This window comes from Nannospalax galili, unplaced genomic scaffold (genome assembly GCF_000622305.1).
Source record: "Nannospalax galili isolate Female #2095 unplaced genomic scaffold, S.galili_v1.0 scaffold576, whole genome shotgun sequence".
In the NCBI taxonomy this organism is placed as follows: Eukaryota; Metazoa; Chordata; class Mammalia; order Rodentia; family Spalacidae; genus Nannospalax; species Nannospalax galili.
In genome coordinates, this window is record NW_008339223.1 from 572937 (window position 1) to 593060 (window position 20124).

The 20124-nt window shown below is 41.9% G+C and overlaps 1 protein-coding gene across 4 annotated transcripts in view; it reads left to right on the plus strand.

The window, feature by feature from the left end:
* Meis1 (Meis homeobox 1) overlaps nt 1-20124 on the plus strand; it is a 138560-nt gene that overhangs the window by 70089 nt on the left and 48347 nt on the right. For all 4 annotated transcript variants that reach the window (XM_029563922.1, XM_008833824.2, XM_008833825.2 and 1 more), the window contains exon 8: nt 8902-9047. In XM_029563922.1, the coding sequence (XP_029419782.1) occupies nt 8902-9047 (146 nt within the window). The remainder of the gene's footprint in view (nt 1-8901; nt 9048-20124) is intronic.

Sequence of the window (20124 nt, forward strand, 5' to 3'; positions counted from 1 at the left end):
ACTCGCACATGCCACAATGTGTATATAGAGGTCAGTAGACAACTTGTGGGAGTCAGTTCTCTCCTTTCCACCATGTCAATCCCGGGGATTGAACTCAGGTCATCCGACTGGGCAGGAAGCACTTGTCCCCATTGAGCCATCTCACCATCTCCTACTCCACATTTTTAAAACTTAGTTTGGGATAGGGAGATATGTGAGATTAAACTAGAAAAAGATACTGTGGAATGAGGCTTTTTTTGATGAAATTTGAGTAATATTAGGGCACACAATGGCGAAGATGCTGACAAGTCCACATATATACCTTGACAGGTCAGGATTCCCAGAACTACACGGCTGTACCCTGAGTCCTCCAGCTCTCCAGCCTCCTCTGGTCCACTCTCCCAGTGAGCTCCATGGTTGTGTAGTGTGTACAGAGCCCTGGGTCTGCTGGTCCTGCAGTCTGTAATGCTTTCCTCTGCCTTCTTTCCTTGTTTCTTTCTTCAGATTTTTGTTCAGGATCACTCTAGCCTAGGCCAGTTCCCCTTATTTCACACACTCATAGATTTACATCTCTACTTAGAGATGCCTGGGTTATCAACTATACATTTATCACTGTGATTATTCTGTTTAAGTTCTGTACCTTCCGATTGGACTGCTCAATAGAAATTGAAACTCTCTAATATGGTTCCTGGCCTCGCTTAGATTCCAAGATCAAACAAGCTGGGGCTCATTTAGGGTGGTATTCAGTAGACAAGTCCCTTGCCGCTTGTGTTCCCCAGTGTTGGTGTGGTGCTCTGGCCATAGTGGGAGTGCAGTGTATTTTGTTAAATGAGGTGATGACTACAAGGGTGCTGCTAAGCCAGCAGTGGTTGGATCCATGCAGGGCTCACTTTAAAGGATGAAAGGGGCAGCACATCATAGAAGAGGGTGCTTTCTTCTCTTAACTTTCTGTACTGTCATCACTCTAGTTGAATGAGACTAAGCTCATTCCGCAGTGATTAACCACTAATACATTCTTGTTGCCCTGTAAAGTCTGAAATCACCTGGAAAGGCAGTCTCATGGCAAATTTCAGTAAAGCCAAACTTGGGTAACATTTGGAGCTATTTCTAAATAACAGTAGTGTATTCATTTAGAGGTACAGAATCTTTGTTTGTTTATTGTCATTTTTAGGTGGGTCTTAACCACATAACCCCAGCTGGTCTTGAACTCAGCCACCCCTCTACCTCAGCTTCCAGGGCTGTGAGCAGTGTCTGTAGGCCTGGGTGTAGAGTTGGTCTCATTCTTAACTCCATCATTTCCGTCAGTGCCGTGGGTGTGTCTGTACCAAGGACACTTGTGAAGACCCTGCTGGAACTTAGCTCTGCCATAGCAGGTGCCCACAAATAACCTCTCTTTTGGTTTCCAAAAGAATCCCCTCAAACTATTCAGGAAAGCTTTAGGTGGTAAATGTGTTTGTTCCGTTGTTCTCCTTTGGTCAACTGGGAATTACTTTGAACTAAGAAGGAAAAAGAAACTTTAAACACATGAAAATGAGAAGAATTACAGAAGGAGGCCAAGAAGTTGACAGGACCCTAATTAAAGCTAATCTTACAAGTTAGTCATTGGATTTTGACCGTTATCTCTTTGTAATGTTAGATCAGATTTGAAGATACATGAAGTATGCTTTGTTCCTATTTCAAATTTGAATAATAAGACTTAAGGGGTTGGACTGTGTTTTCATATATCTGACAAAAAATCTTCCTACTGTCACCTGTAATCGATTTTATGAACTGCAGTTGGCACCTGTACACTGAGATCCTCAGAGAAGCCACTGTGGATGGTGTGAGGCTGGAGAGACTGGTATAGTCACTTGGAAGAACCAAGGAAATTCTGAGTCCTAAGCATTCTATATTTATACCTGATGTGTAAAATCTGAGCCTGGAGTTTAAGACTGGCACTGAATTCTCTGCTTAAATACAATGGAGTTTCTTTATTCTGGCAGAACTAGAAGATGCATAAAAGAATGGACTATAATCATTTCATTAGGAAAAAATGCAAACGGAAACATGTAGCCTTCGTTTTATCATTTAAAATTGAGCTCAGGAAAAAGCACTGGCAGAAAAATGCTTAAGTGAAGTACGCCACTTTAAGCGACATCTGTAGGAAGCACTGAGTGCCCCCTGTCTTGCCTTCTCAAGGCCAAGGCAAGATTCTCAAGCATTCTGATACCTTAGCTATTGTTCTGTTCTTTGTCCAAGATGAGCTTTAGATTATGAGGAAACTTTCTAATTCTGGGAAACACATTTTTAGGGTTTCTGAGTTTTTTATCAAATTTCATGGGTGAGGATTTTTTAAAGAGTTTCACTCATGAATGAAAAGAAACGTAACAGATGGAGATTGAAATCATGGTTTCTGCACACAATGAAAAATGTATTCCGGCATTCATTCTTTCCTTCTAGTAAGCAATGGGCAGGTGGTTCCCTTTACTCTGTACTAACACTGGGATCAGAAAACAGAGAAGAGTGTGGCCTGATCCCTGATGATCCTGATGGAGCGTATTCCAGAGAACATGTTGTAGAAGTTGTAGGAGAGTATGATATATAGAGAAAGGAGGGCTGTGCTCAGAAAATCCCAGAGTCAGGAAATCGGCCAGAGTCTAGCAAATGCTTCTTGTGGGAGATGGAAGTTGAGCATGGCCCGAAATGTTGCCAAGAAGTTTCCCACATTGCTGGGAAGAGGAAGAACGGCCTGCTGCAGAGGCCTGCCCCCAAACACCAAGGGATCTAAGAACTGCAGTGTGGCGGGTGGTGGGTGCCTGAGCACACTGGGACTTGGCAAAAATCTATGCCGGAAGCATGACCAGGAGGGAAGCCAAGAAGGGCCCTATGTGCAAGGCAAAGGGGAGCCATGGAAGGTGACAGGATTGGACATGTGCTTCAGAAACATGGTTCTGGGGCTAGAGAGATGCTCAGCAGTTAAGAGCACTTGGTACTCTTGCAGAGGGCCCAGGTTTGATTCCCAGCACCCCCATGGTGGTTGACAACTGTCTGTAGCTCCAGTTTCAGGGGATCCAATGCCCTTTTCTGGCTTCTGAGGGCAGTGCATACACAATCAGCTGCACATGTACACATAAAGAAAACTAAATAAAAATTTTTTTAAAATGATTCCAGGGGGCTTAAGGGATGGTTAAGAGCACTGGCTGCTCTTGCAGAGGACCCAGGTTCTATTCCCAGCACCTACATGGTGGCTAACAACCATCTGTAACTCCAGTTCCAGGGGACCCGACACCCTCTTCTGTCCTCTGAGGGCATTGCACTACACAGGTGCACTCACACACATGCAAGCCATATACTCATACACAGAAATAAAGCAATAAAACATTAAAAAATGATTCTGGTAGCTATTATGCTTTTGGAATGAAGACAGTACGCCTCCTAAGAAGTATCCTAGCCGATTCCTGAGAAAGAAATGTATGTAAATCTCATCATTTAGCCTCTTAACACAAAGTCATCCCACCTCACTTTGGGGTGACTAGATACTCCAAGATCTAGAGTGGGTTTGGAGTGAGTTTTTACATTTTCCCTAACACTCATCGGTATCAGGCACACTCAGACTATTGTAAAAGTAACCTAACCTTTGTATACTGATGAGTCGTTTCCATCAGTCACCACTGGAAAGACTGGGACACAACCTGTCTGGCAATGAGAGGCCTTGTTGTCTTGTAGATATGCCATGAAAGAAAACACACAAAAGAAAAGGAAACTTTAAATGCCATGCTTTCTTTCTGTCCACAGTTGCAACCTAAGACAATATTCCTATATGAGGAAGACTTAGCTATTCTCAACATTTTCACAGTTTAGATGACTTTCAAGGCAAACTAGAATTTATTTGAAGTTGAAAGATACAATTATCAACGTCATTTGTTGTTGAGTCTAGGTACATTTGGGGACAAGACACTGTATTTTTAAATGCTGCAAGAGAAGAAAAGTAAAGATCAAAGACAGGATGTGACTTAACTGTGGAGTCTCCATACAAATGTGTAAATGAAAATGTTCTTGAACCTATGAGTGTCTGGTAACTTCCAGCTTGAAACAAGAGGGTCCCAATCTTTCACTTCCATTTGCCCTGGCAGATGAAAGCTCATTTTCCTAACTGGGCGTTTTTCCTCTATGACACAGAGGGCCTTTGACACAACCCACTTTTTTTTTACCTGGTGGCCCACTGACAGGACAGGAGGGGTTCCAATCAGTGTGCTATAAACTGTAGGTCCTTTTTAGAGTTTTGTTTTTGCCCCTCTCCCAGTAGGTTTTTTAGGGGGAATTGGCAGCCCTGGAGGAGAAGGAGAGATAGTAGATAGAAAAATGGGAGGGAGCTTCGACCTGTTGCCACCAAGGAGGATTCCCTGCTGACATGGTCAGTCTGACCCATTGAATGGTCTGAATACCATAAACGCTGCTTTATCTTGCCTTGAAAGGCGGGAGATAGCACAGTCTAAATGCCTGGGCATGCTTAAATAGGCGACTTGGGATATTTGAGTTGAGTGTGTTTGAAATCTGAGCTCTCTGACAGCCTGGGAGCTGCCACAGGTCACCTGCCTTGTTCCATAGGGACAGGCCCAGGTCTCACAAGAAATTGTCCGTAGACGAATTGTAGTACAAATTCCTTTCTTTGTTGGTTGGCCTCTTTCACTAGACCATGGCCTATAAAAATTTGTAAAAACAATCCTTAAATATTATTTGAAAGGGCAAATGGCCCACGTTGAAAGGTTTGACAGTTTGACATATAGTGCATGGTTTTGATAGCTTAGAAACTGAAAAGTGTGGCCAAGATTCTCCCCAGCTTGTTAGAAGCCTGGTGTTGGTAGACTGGTACCTTTAGCTGTGCAGAGTCCCTTTGCTTCTTGCAATCTGACAGGCAATGACTCTGCTTCAGTGATCTTAAATCCTTTTAGACTAATTTGTGAGCGAGCAGAAAAATAGCTAGCACCTTAGAATCCAGTGTCCAAAAGCACAGGGCCAGGTACTGCCAATTAGTCACAGCAAAGCAGAATGCTCCAGAGTCTTCTGATAGCATCAGAGCCAGAGCTCAGAGATTCACATCAGTGGGGGAAGAAAGGAATGCGAACGGCCTGTTCTGCTCTCATCAGAGCCCAGGAAGTTGCAGGGAGTGTATTTCTGCATTAGAATATTGCATGCGGGCAGCAGTGTGCACACAGCACCTGCCTTGGCAGCCTCTGCATAGCCAAAGGCCATTTTCAGGAGCCTCCGGCCCTCAGTCACTGGCCTACTAGTTAATTGCCATGCGGACTTCATGACACATGGGCAGATAATATGACATTTTCGGTTTCTGTCACTAGCAAACGCCACAACGTTGCTTGCACTAGTTGCTAAGAAGCTGTCAGAAACCATTAGCAGTTGGCTAAAGTCGCCCTGTGGCATTTCCTCATAGCATCAGCAAAACGAGCATAAATCACCCAGTGGAGCCCACCACTACCCTAATGAGGCTGTAAGCTTGTTTATGGAGTAGCATCATTTTTATGATTATTTCCACCTTTTCAGTTTGCCTTCATTTGGCGGCAGGAGAAGTCAGCTCCAGGAATGAAGTCACTGCTGACATTTTACAAATGGGCTTCAGAGCTATGGCCTGCTGCCGTGTGGTCGGCTGCAGTCCTCCAAGTTTGTTTAGTGATCTTAAAAATAAAAAAAGGAAATAAATCCTCTGGAGATCACATTGAGGTGACTGTATCCAATTGCAGGGTTTAGACTCTCCTCTGAGGGCCAGACGATCCGAGATCAATTTTCAATTTTAGAAAGTGGAAGAGGTTAAACAATTTATTAAAATCTATGAAAGTGTTTGCTTTTAGAATAACTCTGTTTTATTATGCTGTTCTTTGTCCCCGTCTTCTCCATTTCCCTAACTGTGTCGGGAAGGAGCAGGGTTTATTGTTTTAGGCTTTTCTGAACATGCACCAGTATTTACACTGGATTGAAAGCATTTGCTTCCAATGAAAATCTTGTCTTAGATTACAACCCAGCAGTGTAATTTCCCTCCCAGATGGGAGTAAAGTAGCTGTATTTGCCTAAAAACAGTAGGAAGAACAAACTGTGCATTAAGCCAGGGCTGTTTTTGGCTTGAGCTAATGATGTAACAGAAACCTTTTATTCGGGAGAGGTCACTGCCAGGGACTGAACGGGGTGATCCGGCTCCTGCTTGAAAGGCTTCACCATTGTATCTACATAAGTCTCCACTTAAAAAAATTCTGTTGCTAATGCTTCTGCTTTCATACAGCAGGAATAAACAGGAAAGGCTCTGGTGAGTGTTACACGCGGAATGCAGAAAGCCTCCCTCCTAATGGAGTATATAATTCAGGTGCCCTCAAGGCACGCTTTCAGGAATTCTTTAGCCTGGGGTAATGGGAAGCTAAGGCTGCTTTAAGGCCTTGATTATCTATTAATGCATAAAGCTGGGAAAAAGTCATCTCCACTGGATTATGGTAGATATTTCCATAAATTATCAATGAATTCTCTGCTAGGCAGGCACCGGGCATTGCTTGCTAAATTAATCTGAAGGGGGTTGAGATGGATACAAAGGCTGTTTTTTAAAAGGTGGAACCTATCACGGAGAGGTGGGAAAACAGCATTGTTAGGTTAGAAGCTTTTCATTTTTAATCACTGATCAAGTCGTATGTTTCTTTTCCTTGGCCACCCTTTGCATATCCAAAGTGGATTGGTCATTGGAAATTTAAATGCTGCAGACTTGTTTTCTTTTCTCATCTTTCTTTAATGAATTGTTATTTTATATGGAGAATTGCTTCTCTGTATAAGAAATTTCTTTAAATACTGGACTTTCAAAGAATTTATTAGGCAAACCCAAGGGGATTTCTCATAAAACACTTGGTTATGAAAGTGAAGAGTAGGCAGGGTGGCAGGAGCCCTGACTTGGGCATGTGGGTGCCTGGTCCAGCAGACACCTCAGCACGGGCCAGCCCGGCCATGTGACAGAGGCAGGTCTTTCTTCATTTGGAGGATGGGATGATGCTTTGGAATTGGGGGTCTTCATGATCTCTTCTGAGAAGAACCCAGGCTATAAATTCATGAAAAATTCACAACCTACATAGATTTTAAATGCAAGAAAATTGTGGGTTTCAATAAAGGTTAAATTGCAAGAAGTTCAGCAGAAGCTTATGATGGGGGCAGCTGAGATAAAGGCAGGAATGTTGAAGTCCACCTGCTGCTCACCCAGCAGAGTTTGATGAGTTTATCAGGACACATCGAGGCAGTTGGAAAAACCAGGGGGATATTTAACTTATTCTACAGCAATGGGGAGTGGGTCTCCTGAAAGAACTCTTAATAAGTAAAGAGCTGCAACCCAACCCCCATAAGGAACTGAATAACTGAAATCAAAGCAGATTTTTTTTTTTTTTTTTTTTTTTTTTTTTTTTTTTTTTTTTTGGTCTTTTTGAGACAGGGTTTCCCTGTAGCCTCAGCTGGCCTGGAACTCACTATGTAGACCAGGCTGGTACGTGGGACCCAGAGTAGAGCTTATCAGCCCCAAAGCTGAGTCCATGGAACCGATCAGATGCTAGTTCCAGTGTGTCAGCCATCAGGAAAATTGTCTTGCTAAAGTATCAAATTCTTTGGGTCATAAGTCTCTGATGACTTGCTTAATGGGGGTGAATGTGCCCAGGGGTGTATTTGTTATGTCATTTCTAAGCCTGGCCTCTGCAGTTCTTCTTTGAGGACCCAGATTAATTCGTCCATTTCTAACAGTCCATTTCTAAAACTCACATACAGGAAGAGGACAGTGGGGCCTCAGGCAGCTTACTAGGGGAGCAGGAGGTTTGACAAAGCGGAACTGCTTTTCAGTGCAGTGGATTGAGTGCAGTGTTATTTGCCCTTTGGAGCCAAGATTTAAAAAAAATGACTTTCTGATTTATATCTTGTGACTTATTTGGGTTCATGCAATTTTATGGGTAAAATTTTCTTTTTTTCTGAGTCAAAATATTTTCTAAAATAATCTAAATATTCATAATAAAATCAGTAGAAAAATACGATTCAATAGAGGAAAATTACCAGGTAATGTCTCAATAAACTTTAAATCTAGAAGAAATTTTAGCAACTTTCCAGATTACTAGTGTGATGTAATTCTAGCATTACTTTGATTTAAATAATAATCATTTTCTAGGGGTTGAAGAGATGGCTTAGTGGTTAAGGGCACTTGCTGTTCTTCCAGAGGACCTGAGTTTGGTTACGCAGAACACAACACACAAACACACATACACATAGCATACACAGATATATACACATACACATAAAAATAAAAGTGAAATCTTAAAAATCAAATAAATAGTAATTGTTCTCTTAAAAACTATGAATCGGGGTTTTCCCTTTCTAAATGTGATGCTCTTCCTACTGGAAGAAAATGTACATCCCATTTGAAGTGTTCCTGTGACAAATTGCTTATGGGATAGATTGCCTGCATTTCCTACCCTACTTTAGCTAGTTTTAAGATACAGCACCTGTGGAAATAGCTACTGTCTTATACATGTGCCCTCTCACAAGTCAACCTCAGTGACTTTCTGTGGAGTTCAAATACCCAGGCAGAGACCCCACTGTTAAGAGTGCTACCCCGGTTAACCCCCCCCCCATGTAGTGGTACCGCATTTATTGGAGTAATTACCATGGTAATAAAGCCACTAAAGAGACTGGATATTTCCCTCCCTTCCCTTTGACCTTTAGCGTTGATCTTTGGAAGACATCCTTTAAACATGACTATTTTTGAGCCTAGACCTTGTTCTTTCTCTTTGTCTTGAAGAAAAAAGTGCCAAAAAAACTATTAATCATTGAACTGCTCTTTTAGTTTTGTTTGTATCCAAAGGCATTCTATTTGAATGAAGTATGTCAAGGTAGCATCAGTCAAAATTTGATTCACTATGTTTGCAGGTGATGGCTTGGACAACAGTGTAGCTTCCCCCAGCACAGGTGACGATGATGACCCTGATAAGGACAAAAAGCGTCACAAAAAGCGTGGCATCTTTCCCAAAGTAGCCACCAATATCATGAGGGCGTGGCTGTTCCAGCATCTAACAGTAAGTGGATTCTAAATGACATATGTAAACTAAATATGGACAATGAACCAGTTTTGATAGAGAAAAATGATCCCTCTGGACTTCATAAATCTCTGTGTTCCCAGGTTTTAACCTAGGGTTAGCTAGGTTTCCTAGCTACATACCTAAATAAGGAGCTATAAAGTTCACGATTGTAATTTTATTAATTTTCATAAGTTATAAGGCTTAGGACTAAGTTCATGTGTATTTGTGATTTTAAGTATGTATTATGTATGTTAATGGCATTGCTTTTCTAAGTGTGATTCTGAAGTACTTAGAACTAGTTAACTTTCTAAGAAAGTAAAACCAACCCCATAGACATATCTGTAACGAATGCTTGGTGGACCTTTATAGTGAATGTTCCACAAAAAGTTCTCATATTGCGATGGCAAGGCGATCGCATGATCTGCTGTGAAGTAGCTTGAATAGAGCCTTCCATTGCCACAGTGCTGTGAGTCAGCGCGCTCGGTGAAAGTCCTCCCTGCATTTAGAACTGTAAAGGAAAACAGCAATACAGAGCCAGCCCTTCCTGTGCAGTCCCTGGTGACTTTTCAAGCAGAGTAGCAGTTTATATTGTCTGTGTGAGCACTGCTGTGTTCACTGCGGGAATCCTCCCGGAGCTGTGAGAAACCGGAGACTGGGCCTTTAGCCAGTGGGGAATTTGTTTGGTTTGCTTAGGGTTCTGAATGAATTTCATGTTAAAGATATTTATAATCTCAATCTTTTGGTGGATATTTTGTAAGTGCATTTGAGTTTAATGGCATCTAAGGAAGAAGCCAAAATGAAAATTTAAGGATAAATAATATTTTAAAAAATTGGTCAAATGGTCAGAGGATTTTCAATATTGTAGATGAATTTGGACAGGTTAAAATGAGGTACGTAGATGAATGCATGTTAAAAACTCCTGACTTCAGTTTTGGGGTTGGAGAAATGTCTCAGTGGTTAAGAGCACTGGGTTCCCAGCACCCACATGGTGGCTAACAACCATCTGCAGCTCCAGTTCCAGTGGATCCAATACCCTTTTCTGGTCTCTCCATGCATTGCACAATGGGTGCACTTACATACATGCACACAAACATTAATTAATTAATTAATATATTAATTAATTAATTTAAGACAAAGCAAGGGGCTAGAGAAATGGTTCGGTGGTTAAGAGTACTGGCTGTTCTTTCAGAGAACCCAGATTCAATTCCCAGCACCCACATGGTGACTAACAAACGTCTGTAACTCCAGTTCCAGGGGATTTGACGCCATCTTCTGATGTCCTTGGGAATTGCACAACACAGGTGCACTTATATACATGCAAGCAATACATATACACATAAAATAAAAATAATAAATAAAATATCTAAAACAAGCAAAGCAGCTCCTTCTGACTTTGGTTTTAATAGAAGAGCTATTTTAAACTTAGATTGTTTTCCTTAAAGACATTTCCCCTCAAACTGAAGGCCCAGAGCCTGCTGACCTCACTTCCTTACCTACTTTCTAAGCTGTGTTCCTAAGTGAGCTGTCTGGGTAGAAAGGTGCATGCTCGTGGCTATCTGCAGGCCCCCTTCGTTCTGCTCCCCTGGATAGAGGCTGTACCTCCACACTCACAGTCCTTATTTTCCAGCACCAGTGAATGCAGTAAAAACTGAGAACAGTAGCAATACCTAAAAATAATCTTCTTCTTACTGTGATTCAAAACAGGGTTAGACAGTGCTGAGCATTTCTGAATAAATCTCAGGAGACGGTCAGCGCTGGAAGCTAGTGGCTTTAGCTGCTATCATTTTTGACATCATATTGGATTTCCCTAAAATCTGACCCTTGTTCCATTATTTATCTGACTTGTGTTACATGTAGGTCAGTGTTTTAAGGTCTGCCTTGTCTAAGCTTCGTATTGATGCTTATCAAGCTCTGCGGAAGGGGGACCGTGGTGTTCGAGGCATATGATAAAAGCATGGTATTTTGATAAGAAGTGACAACTGGTCAAGTGTGTTTCTGTGTGGAAGCTAGGAGTCCACCCCAGAGCTAACCAGCTGACCTGCTCCGGAGTAGGAGAACAGAATCGGGGTGTCCTGGAGTCATAGACAAACTACTGCTGTCTCCTATATTAACAGGAAAAATAAAACAGATTTCTTCAGCTCCCTCTCAGTCTGAGAAGGAGCTCTTGAGTGACTTGGAGCTGAGATGTCCCTGAATAAAATATAATCAAATATTGGTTCAGACAGAATCAGGAGAGAGAGAAGCGAGTTATTTTTCAGACTGCCTGTTTTTCTGGGCTGCACCCTTTGAAGAACATTGCAGGGAACTATATACTGTCTTAAAAAATCAAACAGAAGCCAAATCCCTTCTAATAGCATTATTTTACCTACACTGCAATGCATATGTGAATTATGTGTTACTGGGACCATTGAATGGAAATTACCCATGAACAGTGTGATTTCAGGAGGCCTGGCTGGTTGCCCTGAGTCACTGACCTGGGTCTCTGCTCTGGAAGGGAGGGAGCTCTCTCCAGGTCTCTCCAGCTTTCTATGACTGTCTGTGGAAGTTGCCTTGCAGTTCCTGCTGGGCATTTTCACCCCAATCCAGTCCAGTGCCATCTGTTTATACAGAAGTATTGATAACAATAACAGCCCCTAAAAGATTATCACTCTGGAAGCATCATCTAAAAGCAAAGCTGAGGGGCCCAAAAATTTTACTCCTTTTCTTTTCCCAGTGAGGACTCCCTGCCCTTCTCTAAGGGGAGAGCAAGTGGATTTCCATGTTCAAGGAGTACCCTTCCCTTCTTCTCTTACCCTGAAGGAATGCCTGGGCATCTTAGGTACAGTTACAGGCTGGGGCTGGTTGCAATAAACTCTGTGGGGAAAAAAACCCTGTAGATATGAAAGACAGTGTCGTTGTATGCCCCACAAATTTGTACTGACTCTGTGGTAACTTTACTTGGTGTTCTGAGAGCTCTTTAGAGATGCACAGTCTTCATTAGAAAGACCATTCACAAATTTTAAATGATCACATTATTTCTATGTGATCAATGCAATTATTTGGAAAATCCTTTCCGAAATCTTGCTCCATATAAAAGGGCAATTGAAACTCTGGCTGATAACTTATTAGCAAATTATAAACGATTTTTTTCTTAAATGCCAAAATGTGTATTCTAAAACCTGAAACACCTTGTAGAAAGCAAATGCTAGGTTATTTTTTTTTTCCCCTTTAAAATAGAAGGACCAATCCTTCTATTGAGTTTATTCAGGTAAAAAACAATCTGCCTTTGAAAAGCCTTTCAAGCATTTGTGTGTCAAAGGAGAATAGGCTTTGCCCCCAGCTGCATGGGAAGAAAATGCCTTGGTCTGTAGCCAGCCACAGGTAGATCGAATCAGCACCACATTGCACAGCTCCAAGAGAGGTAAAGGCTCTTTCTGGGGCTCACAGTCTCTAGCCAGCCAACCTGCACAGGCTCCTGCATAATTAAAGCAATAAAAGGAACCAAGTTTTAAATTTTGGTGACTATGGAGTGAAACAACATTTCAGTGCAGTCAGTTCTCAGCTTAGACTTAGCTGAACATTTGTCAGAGTGTCTTCAAAGAAATGATTCCCTGCAATTGTAAAGAATGACTGACACGGTTTAGATAATAAGAGAGAATTAGAAAGAAAATAAGAGCATTTATTAGTTGAAATGCTTGCATTTGCCTGAGATAAATCATTGTAAGCAATTAAAAAGTACTTGATATGTTCATGAGTCAAAATCAGTTCAGAGAACTATGTTGCATCAAAGTTTTTTCTTCTCCATGGCATTATTCCAATGGTAAGTGACTGCTGTGTCCAAGGGCTTCATCTGGGTTCTGTTCTCTCCCAGATCTTTTATTATACTGTGGTGCAAAGATGTATTCAAGGACCTCCTGAGATGAGGGAAAGTAATACGTAAAGTGTTTCAGGTCAAAATCATGGGTCTTTTTTTCTTTTTTGTTTGCCTACCTTACCATGTTACAGTTTTAAATATAATCTGGATAGAAAGGTGGTTACGAAGGTCTTATTTAAAATGTGCAGTGGGTCCATTTTCCTGCATGGAACCTCTGTGGATTTCAGGAATCCTGAAAGCTGGAGGGAGTGGAGATCTTTGAGACATGCCTGCAGATTCAGTAAAGGCACTCAAAGCACAACGCTTGGTGTTGACTGGCTTTGTCCCTATCTTTTCACTGATCTTGTGAATTTCCTTGGGTTAGGCCTTACAAACTTTGTTTTTAAGTCAAATACACATATTTGTTGCATGTGTTTGTCCTTCATTTGCTTGTTGTGTGTGTGTGTGTGTGTGTGTGTGTGTGTGTATGTGTATGTGTGTATGTGAGCTTCCAGCCTAGAAAATATTTTTGTATATGTGTGGCCAACTTTATGTCTCAATTTCTGATTTATCAGACTTTCCTCTCATGTGGATAAAGCCAGTATGAGGGGTTGTAGGATCTTCCAGGTTGGGAATGGTGTTTCCATAGAAACAGTGTTACATGAAGAGTGCCCTGCGGGTCTGCCACTCTGCGGATGGAGCAAATGGAATTGAACTGGGAATTGAATGCTCTAGAAGAGACAGATGCTGTTTCTTTGGTTTTGTTTTTGGTAACAAGATCTGTTCGAGCCATCTTGGTGTCATATCTGCGTTGCAGTTTTGGAGAACTGCTCTCTGAACATTGCGATTTATTATCACAATGAGAATGTACTTATAGTGGGCTTCACAATGGCCTAGTCTGCTGCTCAAAGTAAGAGGAGGGTCAGTAGGAGGGTTGTCGCCACATAGGGAGGTAGAGGTGGCGTTATCTCCTCTCTGATTTCTAATTCTCTTTCTATCCCTCACCTCCGTACTCTGTCGGTCTTCTGTGAACATTCTTAGTATACCATACATACTGGCATTGTTGAGAGATACCTGTTCTGAAAGAAGTGGGGACAGTTTGTAGAAGGTGGTAAGGCAGGCCAACTCTATTTGAAACTTTGTCTGAAATGTCAGTCAGGGTAATACAAAAGTACTTTGAGAAAGGTGGTCTGTTTAAGGCACTCCTAGCCTACCTTGACTTTCATGTGCCTGGCCAAGGGAAGTGGCTTATAGCTATAGCAGCTCACTGAGTGTGCGTGTGTGGCAGGAGGGATGAAACCCTTGTACATGCTAAGTCAGCCTTTGACCGCTGGCTGTGTCTTCAGCCCAGAACTTCGATTTCTTTTTCAACAGGGTCGCATTACGTAGCCTAGGCTGGCCTCAAACTTATAGCAATCCTCCTGCCCCAGCCTCCCAAGTGCTAGGATTATGGGTATGAGCCACCAAGCCCCTCTCTTCTTTATCACAGGCTATCTGCAGATATTAAATTGCTATACTTGAACTCTAATGGGGAATGAGAGTTTTCCCCTTTAGATGTCTGTGTGCGGTATTTGAAATGAGCTCTTGCCAACACAGAAGACTCATAGCTTTGTAGTCCTTCCTTCCTCTCTTGGAAGTAGTTGCCGTTTGCCCTCTCCTATGACCAAAGCTAGGTTCTGTACTAACTTTGGCTCTAGTGGTAAAGCTCATTCTGACTTAGAAGAGATCTCTGCTGCTTTATAGGCAGCATATTCCAGTTCTGATTCCATAAAGACCCCCACTACTTCTTACCCAAGTGGGAATCAACTATCTCAGGAGGAAATTGGGATCGACAGTTTAATTAGTTTGGGGGTGGGAGTTTTGGGAATACCCCAGTCCTTCTGTGATGTGCATCATATAAACTCTGTCATGAAGCAAGGGTGGGAGTTTCCAGATTCTGGGGCAACTGCCTTCTTTTTCTTAGAGTTATCAAAACCCTGATGGGCGGGTGATGAGTTTTCTTAGATCAGGTAAACTGAAAAGGGTACAGCTGGACTTTGTCACCTAGAAGGATTGGAGTTAACACTAATGATCATTGTGAATCAGAAGATCAAAGGGAAGAGATGCCCCTTCTCCAGGTTGTTGCCCCAGAGCCATTAGTGACCTGGCAGAGCCCTCTTCCAGCCCTCCCACCTCCTCCCATGGCCGCTCCTCCCTCCCTCCCCCAGCTATGCACCTCTGACCTTGGATAATTATAGTCCATTGATGAGGAGACAGAGAGGAAAACAAAAGTGAGACAAAGGTCCACGTTTACACAGGTACACAGGACTCACAGACAGAGCCTTACACCTTCTGGTTGAGACTGAAATTCTTCTCTCGGCTGTACAGACCTCCCTGATGGTTGGTAGCTTCTCTGTAGGACTTTTTGTAGTCTGACTAACAATACCTCTACAACCTTTTGTTTCTAAAGCTAAGAAAAAGGACACAATATTTGGTTTCGTGGCATATTTATTTTTCTTCCCCAGTTCTGGGGATCAAACCCAGGACCCGCGCATGCCAAGAAAGAACTCTATCACTGAGCCACGTCCTCAACCCTCTGATGTACTCTTATTCGGGCTAATTAGATAGAGATTTAGTCTAAATCAAAAGTGCCCACGTAAGCGCAAGTTATTAGGCTGCTGGAGGCTCTACACATGATTGAACTCTAGCCATCATTTAGACTTCAAAGTACATATCAATAGCATGTCTTCTTTATATTCCAATTAATGACAATATGTTTTCTAAGATAAAATGTTAAACTTGGCTATTGAATATGCAGCTGCTCCTTCTCAGTTTATCTTTCAGAGTAAAATTGGGAAACCACATGTTCATGGGGAATGTCTTTTTTTAAAAAATTAGCTCAATCCAATCCTTAGGAATTCTGACTTTTTACTTTCTCAGTATTCAGAATTCATAGAGACTCACTGTGATGACAAAAACCTAGAGTTCTAGAACTTCACTACTTTAGAGGAGGGGCAGGATTTAAGAAAATTTGAGGCCAACCTAGGTTGCATAAAGACTGGGTTACACAGGTTTTACACCATCTCAAAAAAGTTTGACCAAACATACAAACAAACAAAAAGACTAAGATTTCTAAAGGATTCCCTGCCTTAAAGTATGAAGTTTTTACTGAGGGGAGTATTAGATGGTTTTATTTTAGAAAGGCAAACACTTTTATGTTTTGTTTTAAATTGATTTGGTTGGCAGGTTGTTTTGTTAGTAAAAAGTAAAACTTTATGTCGTGGAGTTAGACATAACTGAGAACAGCCTCATCTTTCTTAATAAAGTGTGAACATGACTGTATTTGTGTATACCCTCTTTTTTGATTTTTAGTATTTTATTTATTATTTTTATTTTATGTGTATGAGTACATTGCCTGCATGTGTGTAAGTGCACCCATGTCAGGGAATGCCTGCCGAGGCCAGAAGAGGGCATTGGATTCCTTGGAACTGAAGGTACGGACAGTTGTTAGCTGCCATGTGGGTGCTGGGAACTGAACCTGTGTCCTCTGTAAGAGCAGCCAGGGCTCTTAACCACTGAGCCATCTATGCTTCAGCCCCTACATGTGTTCTTATGTGGTTGTGTGTGTGTATTTTTCTGTAGGACACAATTTTGAACCTCTGCCAACTCTACTGTTGGAAAACTGATTCATTTTTCTTCTTTTAATCTCCTAAACAGTCGTGTTTAGGGAGCTAATTTTTCCGTATGTATTTATGTCAGCCCATGACAGTAGGGCTGTGTTGTAAAGTGACGATCATGTTATAAGGCTTGTTTCTTGGATCACAAAACCCTCCTGACCATGACCCAGACTTACTTGTGGTGCATAGAATGCCATGAGGTTGCAAAATTTCTTTTATTGATGTGCCAGCTTAGTGATGATAATGATTGTCTAGTTTTCCTCCAAAATGATCCCTTGTGACTTGAGTGCTGCTGACTCTGTTGTAGAACCCAGGTCTGATACAGGCTGCACACAGGGGACAGAACTCTACCTCCGGGTTCAAGAATAAGGAAGAGTCAGACATGGTGGCTCATACCTGCAATCCCTGTACTTGTGGGCAGGAGGCTTGAGAGTGTGAAGAAGCCAGCCTAAGCTGCATGGTGAGACCAGCCCTCAAACAGTGGGGCTGGTGATAGAGCCCAGTGGTAGAGCATTTGTCTAGTATGGATGAGGCCCTGGGTTCTACCCTCAGCACTTTAGAAACAAAAATCAAAACAAAATAACAGCAACAAACCACCCAAACCCACAAAGCAACAGCAATAAAACCCCCAACAGGGAAGAACTTACGACTCAGGGAAACCTAGGAGCCCTCTTTCTTGTAGGTCAGTGGAGAGTCTCTGGAGGCAGAGGGGAGCTCAAAGGCTATCACCATGAAGTCTTCTGTCCCTTTAAAGCCCTTTTAATACTTTCTGGAGAGATACAACAAAATGCCTTACTCAGCAATATAAAATGTTATCACCTAAAAAAATTAGACCTTAAACTACTTGATGTTCACAAATGTTAGCATCCAAAGTTCACAGCTGAAAGATACAACTTGATTTTTATATTCTTGAAGAGAGACCCTTAAAGTTGCTTGAAGCCAAATGTCTATTGGCATTATCTCCTCAGAAAAGGAGAGTAAAGCAGTGGATATGGACTTAGCCCTTGTCGGGGTCTGCTTTTCCGGTCTCAGTATTCTGTGGTCCACTTTTAGCGGTTTTCCCATAGTTCCACTGCTTCTGTCTCTGAACCTCCCGTGGGCTCTCACTGTCTTGTCACACGAATGACCGTAAGATTCTGATCTGGGAAGTTCTTCAAGAAGCCCAGAAGCCAGTAACTTCATTTGTTCATGTGAACACTCATCCCACTAAAGATCACAGAAATCATTTCTACCACAGCTTGCAAAAACTCAGGAACAATTCTAAGATTCCAAACATTATAGGAGAATACCACAAAAATGACATTATTTTACAAAGAAGTAAAGTTGATCCAGGTAGTGATTATGGTAGTGCATGCCTTTAATCCCAGCACTCAGGAGGCAGAAGCAGGCAGATCTCTATGAGTTCAAGGCCAGCCTGATCTATATAGTGAGTTCCAAGATGACTGGGCTACAGGGAGACCCAGTTACAAAACAAGAAGCAGCAGGAGGAGGAGGAGGAGGGCAGCAGTAAGATTGTCTCCTCTTTACAAAATGTTGCTTTATTAATTATTTTGGCATTGGGTTATTTTGTTATTTAAGCAACTGAAGAAAATAATTGATCAGTGGTCTGAGTAGAATTCCAATATGTATCTCCGTAGGGCTTTGTAGCATTTTCCACTGCATTGGGTTCAGAAGACAGTGCTGTGAAGCGGGTAGGCCAATTTCTGTCAAGGTCAAATGCTGAACTCTTGCTAAGCTTGAACTAGGATCTCCCTACTTGAATTTCTGTGTGGTTACCAACAAGTAGCCTCTCAAACGCAAGCCAAATCAAGTTGCATTGTGAGAGTTCAAAGGTATAATTATAACCTCATTCCACACCTAGCTAATTAGTATAGGGTTTTTTTTTTTTGTTGTTGTTGTTTTTTTTTTTTTTTTTTTTTTTTTTTTTGTGTGTGTGTGTGTGTGTGTGTGTGTGGTTTTTTTGAGACAGGGTCTCCCTATAACCCCTGCTGGCCTGCAACTCACTATGTAGAGCAAACTAGCCTCAAACTCACAGAGATCCGCCTGTCTCTGCCTCCCAGAGCTGGGATTAAAGGCATGTGCCACCATGCCTGGCTTATTAGTATAGTTTTACATGAAAAAATGAGTCAGGTATTTGGCGGTCTGATAGTTCCTGATGACTAAGGGTCATGAATGGTCCTTTTTCAGGATTGTTTTCCAGACATATTTGCCTTTACAAGAAGACAGAAGTACAGCTACTGATAGTTAATAACAGTCTTCATGATTTCTGATTGTTAAAATTTAAAACACAGTTTAACTGTTCATCTTTCCTTATAAAAATATGTAAATTCCTACCCATATCTGATAGTGGTTGGGGGCGAAGAATCTTCCCTCATATAAATCCTAACTAACCTCCTAACACAGAATTTAACTCTTTGAAGATTTTCTTTTTTCCTGTCAAAGTCAGGATACCAAAGAGCTATGTCTTTAATTCGCTTTATGGAGAGAGAGGGAACTGCTTGTGCAGCCTTGCTTACTCTTGAACCTACAATCCAACTGTCGTTCCTGGGCAAAGAAGGCTGTTAAACCCTAGAGAATTCAGTCCCCGCTCTGGGATATGACACTGAGGGCTGATCATTTTAAAGCTAGTAATAACCAGAATCCTAAAATTCTTATGAATAAAATGTAATTTTAGTAATGTTTCCATAAACAGTGGTAATGGTGGCATTTTTGTCGGCAGTGACATTAGTCACATTGAAATTGCACCGCATTGGCTTTTAAATTACTCCACCTGTCTGTGTGAATAGAATGCTCAGTGTAAAAGCAGAGAGACAGCTGCTGCTAATGTCTCCTTCTCCCTGTGCACATAATGCAGGCGAATCTACATGCATAAAGGACTGGTTTGAGATGGAAAACGGTACCTGACCCCTCTGGCTCCTGAGCTCCAAAAGCAATACCTTTAATTACCAGTGGCTGTGTTTAGTTGTTGATATAAAAATGTCAGCTTCTAGGGGCATAACCTCAGGTTCACTCCCTCTAGTAATGTCACCTGCTGTACACTCTTTCCTTCCACCCACATCTGTCCTGCAGCAGAGGAGCATTTATCCTGATGTGTTTCAAAAACATGTGCAGCAGTAAAGCTTAAAAGGGAAACACCCAGGACTGTGGAAACTTGATCGATGAACTTTGTTGTTGAGGGCTTTTAAAGATTAGTGGAATTTGGGTCTCTCTTTGTAGCCAGAATAGAAATATGAAGTGCTGTTTATGCCTTCAAAGGACTTAGCCTCATTCACCTAATACAAATGCGTGCTCTTCTGGGAAGACTGGAGGCGGCGCTTCACACAGCGGAAGGATGAGGAACGGATCTCACATTTTCTGCTACGTGCTCCTGTTTCCTGCTGTCACATGACAAAGTTTACTTTCTGGAGAAGCCCATTTGTCCTCAGCCTTTTGGTTATGGTGAATTGTGGCAGCTACATTGGAATAAATGGGCTCAGGCAAGAGGGTCCTTGTACCTGTGACCACCATGTGCTGGGTGAAATGGCAAACAGAAGAGATACAAACATGTCTGGCTACTTTGCAAGCATTCTTTTCAACTTCTTTCTAC